This window comes from Chiloscyllium plagiosum, unplaced genomic scaffold (assembly GCF_037043375.1).
Source record: "Chiloscyllium plagiosum isolate Xiang-an unplaced genomic scaffold, Cpla_swu_hap1 HiC_scaffold_14, whole genome shotgun sequence".
NCBI classification, from domain to species: domain Eukaryota; kingdom Metazoa; phylum Chordata; class Chondrichthyes; order Orectolobiformes; family Hemiscylliidae; genus Chiloscyllium; species Chiloscyllium plagiosum.
This window is the reverse complement of record NW_028270152.1, coordinates 51,431,789-51,449,159: the sequence shown is the minus strand read 5'-3', so window position 1 is coordinate 51,449,159 and position 17,371 is coordinate 51,431,789. Positions and strand designations below refer to the sequence as shown.

The window sequence follows — 17,371 nt, the reverse complement described above, 5'->3', positions numbered from 1 at the left end:
TATTCCTGAAGTCAATAAAAAGTCCAATTTTCTCAGTAAGGTTTCAGCAAGAGTTCTGAATCTTGCTAATTAGTGGCAACTGCCTTACTTCCATGTAGTAGCATCTCATGATAACCTAATCCCATTTTACTTATACGCAGTACGCAATTATTCAAAGTTATGGACCCATCCAAACCCTGTCAAAACATATTAAGAAGATAGTCTACATCCTAACTGTTTCGTATTTTAAAGATAAATATAAGGTCTTACGTTCTAGATATGATTCATTCAAACTACACAACTTCAAGCAAATACTGTCGGGAATCTAATCTAATCTACAAAAAACACATTATTTTTACACAATTTTTATACACTGTACTTTAAAATAATAATTAAAGAACTGGCTTAACTATAACTGTTGAAATGCTTAACAAAATAGTGTGTGTATGTAGATATAGATATATATATTAAGTACTACTAATTAACATTCATTATAGTAACATCCCATAAACACACCCTTAGCAGAGGCAAATTCAGTAAAATAGATTGTCTCACAAACACTTCGAGTAGCAGAAAGAGAACCCTAGCATTTAGCTGTAACAGAGAAAGGAATAAAAGCTTCCGCATCCAAGCTTCAAGATCCTAACAACTGCTGAAAGCTAAAACTAAAATTCCTAGTTCTGTCGGAGCTTAACCTCACCCATTCAGGTTGCTTCTATTACTCCAACTTTTAAAAAAACCCCAAGGCCTCACAAGCTGTTTACTTTATTGGTTTTGAGTAGACCACTCGGACCCTCTGTCTCAACTTTTCTTCTTAAAAAAGAACAGGACAAAATACACCGCTTAAAGCCAATGCAACTAGATGATGCTAATTCCCAACTTGAAAACTGAGCAGTTATCCACTGGATACAGCTTTTTATTTGGGCCTCCATCTCAAGGACAATGCACCAACATCTCATCGCATGCTCCTTCCGTGGCAATGCCTCCACCCTTCATCCATGGGAGTCAGCATGACTTGCCACAGAATCATAACCAATCTTGGAATAACTCATAACTCACTTCAACACTGTACCTTAGTGCCTATGGACACCTTACATTGTGATACTCTCGACAGATCACTCTGCAGGCATCTCATGCGTCTGCACAGGGTACATTTTATGCCTCTCCGTTTGCTTTCTTGGCATTCACTTACTTTGTTCTTACTTGGACACACACAGCATCTCACTTGCCTTGCACTTTAGCATTTCAATGAGAACTTACAGAATCACATCACTTCTGGTTTGACTGGCTTTTTAGTGCAGACAGAGAAATAGGCAGAATGTCATAGCTGTCAGCAATGAGCAGTCAAGCCTGTTGACAATACTGTACTGCACCATGCTTTACCAATATCACACCTACAGCACTTGGCAGCAGCTGATATGGCAAACATACTGCATATACTTCAACCGAATGGCCATGTCTAAAAGTCAATAGGGAATGGTCTTTGGTGGAGTGAAGGAGGACTATGATCATTCATGAATTGACACATCAGTCAGTCAAAGAAATTGTCAGATCTCAGTACAGGGAATCGGTCAGGCAATTGATATGACAGCGGTCCCGGGTCTGAGGATTCAGAGGCGGTCAGTCCTGCAGGTTAAGTCTCACCAGACCGAAGATTGCAGATCAGTCAGTCAGGGGACTGTGGAAATACCAGTCCAGGAATAAGGCTGTGCTTAGTTGGAACAGTCCATATACATGATACCAGGCGATGAGCCACAATCAGTGCTGCAAGTTTGGTCAGTAAACATTGAGGGGGCTTATCCAAGGGTAGCCCATGCACTGCAGCGGAAAGTGCTAAACCCCATTGGTGCGAGGGGGGGGGGCTGCCTTATGCTCTGATACAGAGAGAATAATGACAATAAAGAGGGACAACTCCAAATATAATGGTGAAATCTGACAAAACACTGGAAGGCACAGAGTACTGAGGAATGCAGGAAAGAGATGGCATTTTACAAGTGCCCATCACCCTGGCTTCAATGAAGGACAATGGGTAGCTACTATGGGGAGGGGAATGCAGCAAGATAAGGGCTAAAGTAAAAAAGAAGGTGCCATTTTCAATCAACTTCAACTATGCTGTAAGAGAAATGGTTGCCAACACATTCAAAATGGACAGACTTTCACATTTCTTTTGGTTTTCGAGGTGAGAGTGTAAATATTTGGATTATGAATGAGTGTGCAATCCAACATGAAGCACAAAGATAGAAGAAATATTTGTCTACAAAAGAAGTTTGCATGAATTAATTAATATCAAAGTGGCAGCTAACACTGGCAATGGCATAATAGTTGGGTAGCAATGATGCCCTTATCAACCAGTGGTAGCAGTATCCTTAACGTTAACTGTTGGTTGTAGGTATTCTTATTACACATTTAATGAGTCAAATTGAAAAGAAATTGTATCTGCACACTGGTCCAAATATTTGCTGCTCTAAAACTTCACTTGAAGACATTTCTCATTCAGTAAAGTGAAGGATATGAAATAGTCTTTGATTAAAATTTTGGAAGTACAGAAGATATCTCAGAAAGACTTTAAAATCATTATATATGTCTTATTTATTTTAAAATTAAGACCTGTGGCAATTTCAGAGCTTCTTAACACATGACACCACTTGTTTCAATATGAAGCAACAAAGGAAAGAAAAACTGGAAATATTCTGCATTTAATTTGGAGATTTAATTAGGTTATGACTGCAAGTATTGCAGTCCACCAAATGCAGAAGTTAGCTAAATTGCACCTAGTGGAAAACAGGAACAGTGTCTGCTGCGTAATTCTGTGTTTCTGTTACACCAATCATACAGTGGCTCGTGGCATGACTGATTCTAGTTTTCCTTTTCGAAGAATCAATGTGCCAACTGTTCATCACGAAAAATATGGAGTTTTGAAATTGAAAGTTAATTTTTTTTTAAAATCACCTCAAGTCCTCAACAAAAAAGTGTCAATAATTTCACAATTTTCATACCACTAAAAGAATCTCAAGAATGGATCACATGTGAAAAATATCGACTTCATGAAGTCTGAGTTCAAGAAAAAATTCAATTCACTTGGATTTTAAATCCTTCATTTTGATAGAGCTCAAAAAAATAACAGAAATAATATTATTAATGCCATCATTTGGTTGAAAGGACGTCCTGATATCTTACAATATCAAATGAAAGAATGGCTGTTAAACCAATAAACAACTGCAGAAACACAATAAAGCTATCTGGTCATTTCAGCAGACAAAAGAACTTCAAAGTTTCAGTGTCTACACAGACTAAAAATCAACAGCAGAAAGATATTTTAGAACGGTGGCAGGGAGATTAATAGCCACTGAGAATAATCTGTGGAAGCATATTTAAAACAGTTGCAGACAAAAAATGGCATTTTTACACTTCCGTGTAGGTGACTGAAAACAATTTCACTGTTCAGCAAAAGGGGTTGCTCATGAAACAGCATTCACCAGGGAAAAAAAGGTAACATATTCAGGTAAAATTCCCGAATCTTTGCTATCAAATCCTCCTAGAAACCGCATTCAACGCACTGGTGGTGGATTAAGTACAGCACAGGTGAGGACTCAATTCTGGCCTGATTCATTCGAGATGAAAATTGTACACAGCTAATACCACTGAGTTACTCACCTTTGAATAGTACCTGATCAATTACATGAAGAATTAGCTTAAATAAAGCAGGTTTGGGATAAACTCTCTACCAAACAAGAAAGTAAAATTTGAAGGTTTTCATCAATCATGTTTTCACCATCAAAAAAGGTTCACAAATGTAAACAGAAACAATGATTCACTTTAAGTGGCACAAACAATGAATAGATATTGAATTCTAATTTTACAGTTCTACAAGACAGCATGTGACATTTTTCTATGAATTACAATTCATGTTTAAGTTCATTTTTGACAACTGTTTATTTAGTAAGCACTTTAAACATCATATCTTGCCTTCTGATAAGTCCCACAGCATCAAAAAAATCTAGATAACAATGGCATGCTTTTATTTTACGCAACCTTTAGATACAAATCCTAACGGAGTTACTGGGGCTCTACTACCACAGAATGATGTTAATTCAGTTCAAGAAAACCTTTGCTTTTGATCCATGACCACTCAGTAAATAATTAATAAGTTGTACTGCTAGCTTTTTGCTTTGGTATGAACTTAATAAATGACCACAATAATGATTCGCTTCAGTACTCTTTTTCTGAAAGGAATTTTTTTCAAATTTCTAAACTCTAACAGCGTGACTATTAAAATACACTTTAAACCCTCACATTATGCCATGAGTGTACATTTGACAACACATCCTCCAATCTAACCGATAGTCACACTTTTGCTGCTATAAATCTCCAGTTTTTATAACTTCAGTGTTTTACCATCTTGTACAAAACAAAGGCTTGAACTGAACTCATTAGCAGACATTACACTACAGCCAACTAAAATGTTTGAAATTTTTGAGCTCACACCAATGTATTTAAATATTTATATTTAGCTATGTTCTCACTGACAAATGTAATGTGTTGTGTACAGACACATTTACTGGACAGTCCAAAAGATTTGAGAACAAGAAGTATTTGTAAATTGGTAATAGTCATGAAAAAGACAAAACTGCGAAGGAGCCTTATTTAAATACCAAAATATCTGTTTGCAACACATTGCCAAGCAAGACTGAAAATAATTATACAAGCAAATTCTAAGTGATTTTTCAACTCTCTTGACCGGTTTCTATGTAAAGCTCTTGCCTGAACATATTTCTAAGTAGTTATTTTTGATTTTCAATGAGAAATTTCTTAGATGTTGCAAAGTACTTACATGTAAAAGTTCTGGAATGGACATGGTCTGAACATTTGCACTCCAATAGCCTCCATTTTTTTTTCCCTGAAAGGTGTTCTGCAAGCCCTTGGAGAACAGTGAAAGTCAAACTCTACGGCTGTGTGTGTGTCACTGGGGGTGGCTCCAGATAAGGCCCTGGCAACTCCAATCCTAGCAGAGCTCTGTGCTTAAGTAGTGCCTACTGTCTGTCTGCAGCATTCGACCTGTTCAATCCAGCACCTGCATGTAACACAATGGGCTGGCTCTACTAGATTACAAATTTATGCTTGCAAATATCATCAGAAGAATAATTTCACACATCACCACTGCCATTTACATATAAACATAATACTAGTCAAATAAATTAATATGTAAACATAATACTGGTCAAATTATGCTCGCTTTAGTGTATGTATCTATAGTATCCTAATCAAGTTCAGAGCTAACACTGCCGTAAGCTGAGAAAAGTATCAAATTTTCTAAGTATGGCAAATCTTCAATCCAATGTATTCTGTATTTTCATGATCAGTGCAAGCATCTAATTAGCCAGCTAAATTCTACCACTGTCATCACAGATTGGGAAAAAGCAAGTTTTGATAATTCGACTAAAAGATTTTTTCAACTTTACGCAACAAAGTGTTATTTTTAATAAATAACTATACTATTACCATAGAGTTGTTAAAGGGAGGGGAATCAAAAGTACTGAACTTGAAGCCTGAACAGAAACACATCTACTGCTGGATTTTAATGTTAATTAAGTTCAATCAATTGATTTTTCTTTCTCCTTTTCCACAGTCAGTAACATAGCATGATGAACGAACAAGCTTGGGTAATTTTTACAAGGCAAGTGGTGGAATCAAGATTGGGCAGCAAAATACTAATATAGAAAATGAAGGACTGAAAATAGCAGGAATGGACAGAGTGAAGAAACCAAAGAACATACCAGCAATCAAGATTTGATACTACAAAGAACACAAACAGAAACAAAACTAAAGGCTCTAAATCTGAACATGCACAGCATTTGCAACAAAGTCAACGAGTTGTTAGCACACACAAGTGAATAAATATGATCTGATAGTGATTAAAGGGATGCGGCTGCAGAACGAAAAGGATTAGTTGATGAATATCCAGCGGTTTAAAACATTCAAAAATGAATAATAAGCAAAGTAAAGTGGAGTAGTAGCATTCATAATTAAAGATGGGATTGGTGTGAAAGTTAGAAATTATCTTGGTTCTGGAGATCAAGTTGTAGAATCTATTTGGGTGGAGATGAGGCATAGTAAATGGGAGGGGACTTTCAAGCCAATGAAGGATGTAGGACAAAACAAACAAAATAAAATTTTGAATGTTTGCGATCAAGGGATGGCAATAATTAGAGGTGATTTTGATCTACATATAAACTGGAAAAAGTTTGGGTGAAGATTTGTAGCTCAGGTGCTCGTTGCTGTGGTTCTGTTCGCCGAGCTGGAAATTTTAGTTGCAAACGTTTCGTCCCCTGTCTAGGTGACATCCTCAGTGCTTGGGAGCCTCCTGTGAAGCGCTTCTGTGGTGTTTCCTCCGGCATTTATAGTGGCCTGTCCCTGCCGCTTCCGGTTGTCAGTTTCAGCTGTCCGCTGTAGTGGCCGGTATATTGGGTCCAGGTCGATGTGTTTGTTGATGGAGTTTGTGGATGAGTGCCATGCTTCTAGGAATTCCCTGGCTGTTCTTCGTTTGGCTTGCCCTATAATGGTAGTGTTGTCCCAGTTGAATTCATGTTGCTTGTCGTCTGCATGTGTGGCTACTAAGGATAGCTGGTCGTGGCGTTTCGTGGCTAGTTGATGTTCATGGATGCGGATCGTTAGCTGTCTTCCTGTTTGTCCTATATAGTGTTTTGCGCAGTCCTTGCATGGGATTTTGTACACTACATTAGTTTTGCTCATGCTGGGTATCGGTCCTTCGTTCTGGTGAGTTGTTGTCTGAGGGTGGCTGTTGGTTTGTGTGCTGTTAGAAGTCCTAGTGGTCGCAGTAGTCTGGCTGTCAGTTCTGAAATGCTCCTGATATATGGTAGTGTGCTTAGTCCTTTGGGTTGCGGCATGTCCTCGTTCCACCATCCCAACACACACAAACGAAGTTGCATCAAGACACTATTCAAAAGGGCCACAACACACTGCAGCACACCAGAACTGCAAAAAGAGGAAGAGGAACACCTGTACAAGGTATTCGCCAAAAACGGATACCTGCGCAATTTCATCAACAGATGCCTAAGAGAAAGACAACGGAACGAGGACATGCCGCAACCCAAAGGACTAGCCACACTACCATACATCAGGAGCATTTCAGAACTGACAGCCAGACTACTGCGACCACTAGGACTTATAACAGCACACAAACCAACAGCCACCCTCAGACAACAACTCACCAGAATGAAGGACCCGATACCCAGCATGAGCAAAACTAATGTAGTGTACAAAATCCCATGCAAGGACTGCGCAAAACACTATATAGGACAAACAGGAAGACAGCTAACGATCCGCATCCATGAACATCAACTAGCCACGAAACGCCACGACCAGCTATCCTTAGTAGCCACACACACAGACGACAAGCAACATGAATTCGACTGGGACAACACTACCATTATAGGGCAAGCTAAACAAAGAACAGCCAGGAAATTCCTAGAAGAATGGCACTCATCCACAAACTCTATCAACAAACACATTGACCTGGACCCAATATACCGGCCACTACAGCGGACAGCTGAAACTGACAGCCGGAAGCGGCAGGGACAGGCCACTATAAATGCCGGAGGAAACACCACAGAAGCGCTTCACAGGAGGCTCCCAAGCACTGAGGATGTCACCTAGGCAGGGAACGAAACGTTTGCAACAAAAATTTCCAGCTCGGCGAACAGAACCACAACAAACTGGAAAAATCAAATTGGTCACAGTCGTCTTGATGAGGCATTCACAGATTGCATCTGAAATAGTTTCTTAGAACAGCATGTTCTTGAACTGACCAGAGAGTAGACTATACCAGACTTATTATGATGTGTTGTGATGTGATTAACTAATGACCTCAGGAAAGGCATTTCTGAGTAGCAGTGATCACAATATAATTGAAATTTACATTTAGCTTAAAAGCAAGAAAAGTGGGTCTAAGACTGGTATTTTAAAATTTAGAAAGGTTTCTAAGCAGGCATGACAGCTGAGCTACCTGAAGAGAACTAGGATATTTGGCTAGCGGATAGAAGTAGTGGCAGACACATAAGGGACATTTCAAAATACTCTGTAATTATATTCCTAACTTGAAGAAAAATTCCAAGGAAAGATTCATCATCTGTGGTTAACTAAAGAGCTTGAGTATCAAGCTTAGCGTGGCAGATTAGATAACTGGTCAGAATACAAAGAAAGACAGACAATGACTAAGATAATCAGCACTAATAACTTAACACAAGAAAGGAATTGAGCTAGAAAGTAAAGCAGACAGCAAGAGTTTCTATAGTTTCCTAAAAATGATAATAAATGTAAAGTGAATGTTAAGCCTGTGGGTGGGGGTGGGGGAGGTGGGGGTTAGGAATGAGAGTTATTAGTGGATAATTAAAAAAACACAAGTAATTAATAAATGCTTTGCTTCTGTCTTCATGAGAGAGAATACAAAAACCAACCCAGTCATACTTGTAAAACTGGGGGTGTAAGGTAAGAGAAATTGGTGAAATTATAATTACAAAGGAAGTGGTACTAAAGAAATTGATGAAGCTAAAGATTTAAATGTCTCCAGTTCCTAATGGAAGTCTTAAAATAGGTTTCCAATGAGACAGCAGATGCATTGGTGTTAACTTTTCAGAATTATTTGGATTCTGGAGAGGTTCCATTTTAGTGGAAAATAGCTAATATAACCCCTGGAACTGAGGCAGAAAACGAGAAACTATAAGCCAGTTGGTTTAACATCTGTCATGGGAAAACTGTTAGCATTGACCATTAAGGAGGTTATAACTAGACACTTTAAAGAACTCAAAGTAATCAGAAAGACCCAGGGTAGTTTTATGAAAGCAAAATTATGTTTAACTAATTTATTGTAATTCCTTGAATGAGCGACGTGTTGTAAATGAAAAGAAGCCCATTTGATGTACACCACTTTGATTGTCAAAAGGCATTTGACAAGGTTCTATGTAAAAGGTTATGCACAAAGTAGGAGTTCATGTTATGCAGGCAACATAACAGCATGAATAGGAGATTGGCTGGCAGGCAGAAAACAGAGAACATGTATAAATGGGTCAAGTTAAAATTGCCAGCAATGTAGCCAATTGTCTACACTAGGCCCCCGCTGTTTTACAACTTATATCACTGACTTAGATGAGGGGATTCAAGTCACGGTTGCTAAATTTATAGATGTCACAAAGATAGGTAAGAAAGTACCTTGTGAACATGACCTAACAAGGACGCAGACTGATATGGATAGGTTGAGGGTAAGTGGGCGAAAATCTGGCAGAGGGAGTTTAATGAAAGAAAATGTGAAGTTGTTCACTTTGGAAAAAAATTAAATGCAACTGACTACAGAATTGTAATGTTCACAGTGATCTAGGTACTCTGGTATATGAGTCACCAGAGGTTACCATGCAAGTGCACTACATAAATCAGGAAAGCTAATAGATGTTAATTTTTAATACAAAAGGAATTGAACATAAATAAGAGAAGGTTCTGCCTTAGTTATACATGGCATTGGTAAGACCACATCTCAAATATTATATATAATTTTGGTCTCCTTATTTAAGGAGGGATGTAAAGTTATGAAAGGAAGTTCACTAGATTGATACTGAAATGAATGGTATTCTTAAGTGGAACATTTGGACAGTTTGTTTCCACTAGAGTTCAGAACAGCAAGGGATGATTTAATTCAGGTTTATAAAATCCCAAATGGTCTTGACAAGATAGACATGGAAAGAATGTGAAATCTTGTAGACAAGTTCAGGACAAGCAGACAACATATTAAAATGAGATGTTGCTCTTTTAAGCAAGTGATGAGGGTTTTTTGTTAACCCTCTCAAGAGTTTGAGAGACCTTGGACCTCCCTGCCTTAGAAGTTGTGAAGGCATGGTCTTATTCTTAAGGTAGAATTATATTAATTCCTTTTGGCAAGGGAATTAAAAGGTATCTAGAGGTGGATGGGAAAATGGAATTCATAAAGCAAATAAATAAACCATTACCTTGTTGAATGGTCGAGCAGGCACGAGAGACTGAATGGAATATTTCTACTTCTAATTCATATGTTTGTACACTTACTCTGCATTTCAATGTTTTATTTAATTCTCAGATTTTCAGATATTTACAGTTATTATTTTAACTTTTTATCTTCCTATTATGTAATTTTCCACATCCGCATATTCTCCACCTAAAACTCAAATAATCACAGTCAATTTACTACTTAAGTTAATTTTTAAAATTTAAAGCACACCCAGGTATATGACTATTTTCACAAAATGCTACAATATTAAGCAGATTAAAGTAATTAAGAAGAATTAATCTAAATTGTACTGACAGGGCAGTTTAGCCTCATTCAAAACATTAAAATTATGTTGAGATCTGAATTTACTAGAGGCCCTCTTGTGGCATAGTGGTACTGTCCATACTCCTGGACCAGGAGGCCTGGGTGCAAGTCCCGCCTGCTCCAGGTGTGTAATAACATCTATCAAAATGCTGATTGGAAAAAAATGGTTAAAACATCTTAGTCTGAAACAAAAATGACTCATTATTATCCACCTAATGCCTGAGCAAAAAAAGGTAGACTTTTAGGAAATAAACGGAAACTGTTTATATAAACGGAAACTGTTCAGTTCAAAGGCAGTTACGATTATGCAACTTTTAAAAATTAAATGCAAATCTTCAACATCACTTTATTAATTTTAAACAAGTGTGTCCTTAATTGATACTTGCAATCTTTACATTTTGGCTGCAAATTAATTGGTGCTTACTGTTTTCTACGATATTTTCTAATATTTTGTCAGTGAGTGATGAACATATTTTGCAGGCACAACATCGTTGGAATATGTTACATATTCAACAGAAGGCATTGAAAATCATGTGTTAAGAAGTGATGAAATTTTGAATAGCCATTTAATGTTGTTATTGAAATATTGATAGCCTTTATGCAGACATATGTGATTAATGTATATATTTCATCTTTTGTAAAGGCATCATAGGGAATACAAATGGCAGGAACCTTCAAGCATGAGCAGAATAAATGTGATAGCAACGAATCTGGTCAAGGGATGAAGCAAAACAATAACACAACTATCATTTGAAGCTGAGCACAAATGAAGACAAAGGGTCATAAATGTGAAAATTTCAGCATAATTGAGCACCACCCATAGATCTATTTTAAAACATGCTTTTCAGGCAACCAATCCAAAAAATGTACACATAACAAAGATATGTTTCTTCCTGCAATAGATTTTGATCAGAATAACTACAAGATACTAAAGCATTTTAAACTGCATTTTTGCTTTATGTTCAACAGTCACAGAATGCTGAGCACTACATCAGTGCCTCCAAATTTTCTACTGGAAATACACATAATCAAGAGTGTGGCATTGGAAAAGAATAGCAGGTCAGACAGCATCAGAGGAGCAGGAGAATCAATATTTCGGGCATAGGCCCTTCAACAGCATCTGCAGTCCTCACTTTCTCCTGGAAGTACACATACATTTTTACAGAAAGACTGAACTTATTCTACCAACTGGCTTTATATCAAATGTTCACAATATGTAAACATAATTTTACTTCCATCAGTAATGAGTGATAACATGAGCTAACATACATTTCTTGAAGACTTGAGTCAAGTTCACACATCAAAAATCAAAAGTTTGTTTTATAAAACAAAAGGTGTTAAAGCGGCAGCATAAGTGGAACCGATATATCAGTTTATACGATGCTATCTACTTTTATTTGGAGAGAGATAAGTACTGACGCCAGTACCATACGCATAAACTTTGTCATTAAAAAAGTTAACATTAAGGGAAAGCAAACATATGCAGAAATAATACGTAGGTTGGAGGTTTTACAAGTAACAGTACAAATGCAAGAGGCTTTAATGTTTGAATGATTTTTAAATATTATCCAAACACGTAAACTAGCTAAACCTTATAACTAATTTTAACTCTAAACTAATGAGCTACAATAGTTCAAACTGTAAAACATTGATGTCAAGTTCAAGTTTATTAATTTCACTATCATGTAATTATGTAGGTTATCCAAGGAGTTATGTATATTACATAAAAACTTGGTTTTTACTCATTCAGATAATGTGCGCTTCACTTGCTGAGCCAGTATTCATTGTCCCGCTCCAATTTCTCTTGAGAAGAAGATCATCGCAGCTTTCCTGAACCATCGCAATCCATTTCATGTAGGTATATCCATAGTGCTATTGAGACAAAGTTTCAAGACTTTGATTCAGTGACACTGTAGGTACAGTGATATATTTCCAAATCAGGATAGTGAATGGCTTAGAGGGAACTTGCATATGGCTGCGTTCTCATTTACCTGTTGGCCTTGTCCATCTAGATGATTGCATTCATGGGTTTGGAAGTCGATGTCTAAGGACCCTTGGTGAATTTCTGAAGTGCATCTTGTAGATGGTCCACACTGCTTTTACTGTTTGTTCGTAGTTTAGGGAGTGAATGTATGTTGAAGTAGCGCTAATCAGTTAGCTGCTTTGCCCTGAATGGTGTCAAGCTTCTTGAATGTTGTTGGAGCTACACTCATCCAGGCAAGTGGCAAGTATTCCATTACACTTGTGACTTGTGCCTTTTCGTTGGTGGGCAGGTTTTGAGGAGACAGGAGTGTGAGATGGTTGCTGCAGGATGCCTACCCTTTTCCTGTTTTTGCAGGCACAGTATTTAAATTGATAAGCCAGTTAAGTTTCTGGTCAATGGTATTCCTCAGGAGGTTGACAGTAGGAGATCCCGTGATGGTAATGTCATTGAATATCAAGGGCAATGGTTACAAGCTCTCCTGTTGGTAATTGCCTGATATTTGTGCATCACTTATGATATTTGCCACTTACCAGAGTAAACTGATGGGGCATTATTTGGCCTGGTTGGATTTGTCCTTTTTTCTTTGTTTACAAGACATACCAGAGCAATTTTCTACATTGACATGTAGATGTCATATCTATCCTGAAACAACTTGGCTAGGGGTATGGCAAGTCTGGAGCAAATCTATGGCAAATTTAATCTAATCTAATCTAATCTAATCTAATCTAATCTAATCTAATCTAATCTAATCTAATCACAGGTTTTCAGTATTATTGCTAGAATATTGTTAGGGCCCATAGCCTTTGTGGTATTCAGTGCTTTCACCCATTTCTTGATCTCAGGTGGAGTGAATCAAATTGGCTGAAAACTAACATATGTAAAACTGGCAATCTCTGGAGGAGGCCAAGATGGATTTTCACTTGGTTCTTTTGGCCGAGGATCATTGCAACTACTTCACCCTAGCCTTTTGCACTGATGTACTGAGTTCTCCCATTGTTTAGCATTGGGCTTTTGGGCAAACCCTTCTTCCAGTGAGTTGTTGATTCAATCATATTTGGAAATGAAATTGATGTATCTTAATGATCGCACTCTGTGGTAATCTGATTGTCTGAGTCAAGGCATTCAGAATCAAAATCATTGTTCTTAGCATCCCATGACCAGCAGTAGAAAGGACACGGTCATCAAAATTAGGATTTATTCAAGGAATTACACCAATTAATAAAGTTCTACACTCAAAAGAACAGGAATGGAAGTAAGGGGCAGGCTACAATTTCTCTCCTACTGTCCTCACTCAGCATCCATGCACATGAAATTTCAGCAGTTTGGTAAGGTGGGATCTCAACAAATTTCCCAGCACTCACTTGCAATGTTGACACCGTAGACTAACTTTCTGAGTATATACAGCCAAAAGAGAACATCTACATCAAGGAATATTATACATTCAGCAATGCATAGTTGATGGAGTGAGTTCAAATCAACGGTGTAGGTTGGCAGTGGGTGACATTCAGGGTATCGGCACGCAAGTTAGAAAATGACTCTTATTCCATATTGCTTGATTGCCGTACCAATGGTCAGCTGATTCATCACAGAAAGTCCAGCTAATCATCAACAAAGGCATTTCCCTTTTTAAAAACCTGCTTACAAATGATATCACTAGGTCATAATTCAGATTGTTAATTCCACACTGCCTAGGAAGTATCAAATCTATTTTGCAATTTTTATTATTGGGTTTTTTTTCTTTTTAAGACTTTTTGCACTTATTTCTAATTCAACTCATTTGTTGAATTTTAAAAAAATGTTCTGACTATCTTTCAAACATTTCTGGAGCATCATAATATGTTATTTGCAAAAGATACGAAAACATACACTGCAGACATGCTAACAATCAGAAATACCGTATTCAAAAAGAGTCTAAATGAAATTGCACTTTCATGATCTGGAAGGCATAATTTTGGGCTGAAATAACAAAAATGCCAGAGGCACATTTTCTCATCTTTAGATAAATGTAACACCCAAGGCTCCGACCAGTTAATTATTTTCAAAAAAGACCAAGTATTTTCGAGAAAATGTGGGCAGTTTCATTTGAAATTGATATTTCCTGTGTAACAAACACCGGAAAATATTTTTTTCATCACTTTATTTAAAATATTTGAAAGTAAACATTTTCTTGGAAGCAGTTTAAATGGATAATGGAGTAAATACATACATACATTATGATAAACTGTTACTCAAGCTTCCTGGTAAGAAAGTTGCAGTTTGGTTTCAAACAAAAGTTGCTTTCATTGGCTTTACAGAGTTAATTACTGCCTTGGTTGTCCATATAATCACTCAAGCGATTGAAAACCAATCCTAGAGCACTGAACCATAATAGCCAATGGCCTGTATAAACCAGTGATAAAGCAACATCTCACCCCCCGCCCCTATCCCATCTCTTTCCTAGAACCAGCCTTCTGCTTAGAGGAGAAGAGAATCCTGTAACGGTGACCAATTTAGCAGTAACTAAAATTTCTCAATAGTCTGTAACAGCATTTAAATTTATAATAAGATCAAACTGTCTGCAATTATTAAATTCTAGTCTGAAACACTTTCAAACAAAAACTACGTTAAACAAAAGTCTTATTATAAAAGGTATTTGGATTGAATTTTTTTAAAAAATTCAGTTCTCTGAGAAGAATTGAAATTACATTGAATAGCTCACATTTTTGTGTAGGTCATGTGAAATGTTTTGTAATATTTCATTAGAAATTGCAAAAGTTGAAGTGGACATTTTCATGACAAAATGTTGGATAAAAATGATCTCTGGTCATAAAGCAGTAACTGGACAATGTTAAACATGCAAAAGTGTATCACTGTGTCACTTGCCCGAAATGTTGCTAAGACAAGTTCACCAATGTATTTTCACACAATTACTCATAAAATGTCACAAGCATATTGCATTAACCCTACAGGCTTCTCATTTACCTGAAAAGGAGAAGATATGACATCAGACCTTTAGTTTTTTTAGTCTAAAGTTACAACATGTGGAATTTTCTGCTGCCTGAACAGTATCAGCAATGGCAGGAAAACTGGGGCATATGTTGAGAATGTAAAAGTTGGACTTTCAATGTCAAGAAACAAGTTACCTTAGCGTTTAAATGCAGAGTTCATTAATGAGTGGCGACTACCTTATTTCCATGTATTTGCATCTCATTATTAACTAATCTCATCTCATTTCTATGCAGCTCCGTATTTGCCCCTCCTTTCCAGAGAAACTAGACAGTGTCAATCCCTAACATGAAAGTCAGAGCAGTAACCTAGTGACAGAAGCTTGACACTTGCTTCTCTGGCATTCATCGAGCTTCCCTGTCACAAGCATTTCCCTGCATGCTTGATGGATACTGCCCTCTTCTACCCTTCATCCACTCAAGCGGGCATCACTAAACCACCAAACTCACCCACATCACCATGAATGCTTTCAGACTGACTCTGACATCACTTCAGTCCTTCAGAACTTCATGTTGATACTCACGAAACTTGAGACTTTCATGCTTCTGTCAGATTGCCTTGCATGCAGGAACAATGAGACAGAATGCACATTATGGTTCTTCGCTTCATTTCTACATGCTCACCCACTTTGTACTGACCTGGACAATGCCAGCCACCATTGCTTTGTCGTGCATATGCTCTTCACCACTAACTTGGGCTACCAACCTCTCTGGCTTTCATTGATGTTTGACACTAAGCATTGAACAATCGGGGGGGGGTACACATGTTGCTGTGAGGCACCATGTTACATCATTACCCACAGACGTTATTGCAACTTTTGGACTTAAGAGTCTGCTTATTTTGATAGCAATTCTTCATTATTGCAATTACAAGATTGCACTTGCGGCAGTAAATTAGACAGTCAAAATCGGTTAAGTACTCCTCAACTATCGTATCCTAAGACATGCACTCATTAAAATAAACCAAACTAACCTTTCAGCACACACTTTTATATACAAAGTTGTGCTTTTGAGGAGAAATTACATTAATATGTTTCACAGTGCTAAATATTTATCATCATTCATTCTATAAGTATACTACTTTAGAAATGTTTTGGAGATGCCGGTGTTGGACTGGGGTGTACAAAGTTAAAAACCACACAAGACCAGGTTATAGTCCAACAGGTTTCATTGGAAGCACACTAGCTTTCGGAGCGACGCTCCTTCATCAGGTGGTAGTAACCTGGTGTTGTGTGATTTTTAACTTTGTACTTTAGAAATGGTTGTGATCTACATTATTAATTATGTTGAAAAGAAACCCCCATAATTATTACATTTTATAATATGATTTAAAAGTTCAGTGAACATTAAATTTCATTAACTTTCTAAGGTGCATTCTGTTTATAGTATATACTGATAGAGTTAGATGGGAGGGGGGAGGCCAATGTGATTCATAAATGTTGACGTAGATCTTCTGGACATGATTCTACACTGTAACTACTTCGTAATACAGTAAAATATGAAGTCTCATATGCAAAAAACACCAGAAACACTGAGGCTACATGAGACAAAACCATCCTACAGGAATAATTCCAGCAGTTCTTTTTTTTAAATGAAATATTTAGCCTGAAATGGTAATCTGCATTAAACATAAAGGATATTGATGCCTGATCAGAAAACAAATCTCAATTTAAAATGAAAGTAAAAATATATTGCAATTAACTGCTGATATTATGTTGCAAATTTAGGAAAATTTGAACTGCTTAGAATACTATATTCCTACAAGACTCCATTTCAATGCTATTATTAGTCCCACTGTGAAATCAACAAAGATTTTTCTCACACAGCTATAATGCTGTTGTCAGGGGACCTCTAGAAAAACTGACAACAATAAGATGTATACAGGAGTTGCTGATTGCTAAATACTGACATCAAACAGCACCACCATGCCGAAGTAATCCATATACTGTGGTGTAAGGTTCTCACGTTACCATACATCTGTTGCAGGTCAGTCTGCATTGTATACAAAATACTACTGTTTGAACCATTGGGTAGTTTTGCACCTTAAAGCAAGTGCATGTGGAATTCAGA

General features: G+C 37.2%; 1 protein-coding gene across 5 annotated transcripts in view; it reads right to left on the bottom strand.

Annotated features, from left to right (window-relative positions):
• The window catches only part of LOC122559083 (microphthalmia-associated transcription factor-like), a 286,328-nt gene that overhangs the window by 169,711 nt on the left and 99,246 nt on the right, over nt 1-17,371 (bottom strand). Inside the window, exon 1 of one of the 5 annotated variants that reach the window (XM_043708335.2) lies at nt 4,811-4,946. The exons of the other annotated variants lie outside the window; for them this stretch is intronic. Within the exon in view, the coding sequence (XP_043564270.2) occupies nt 4,811-4,866 (56 nt within the window). The 5' untranslated portion in view covers nt 4,867-4,946. Of the gene's footprint in view, nt 1-4,810; nt 4,947-17,371 lie in introns of those variants that run through there. 5 annotated transcript variants of the gene reach the window in all.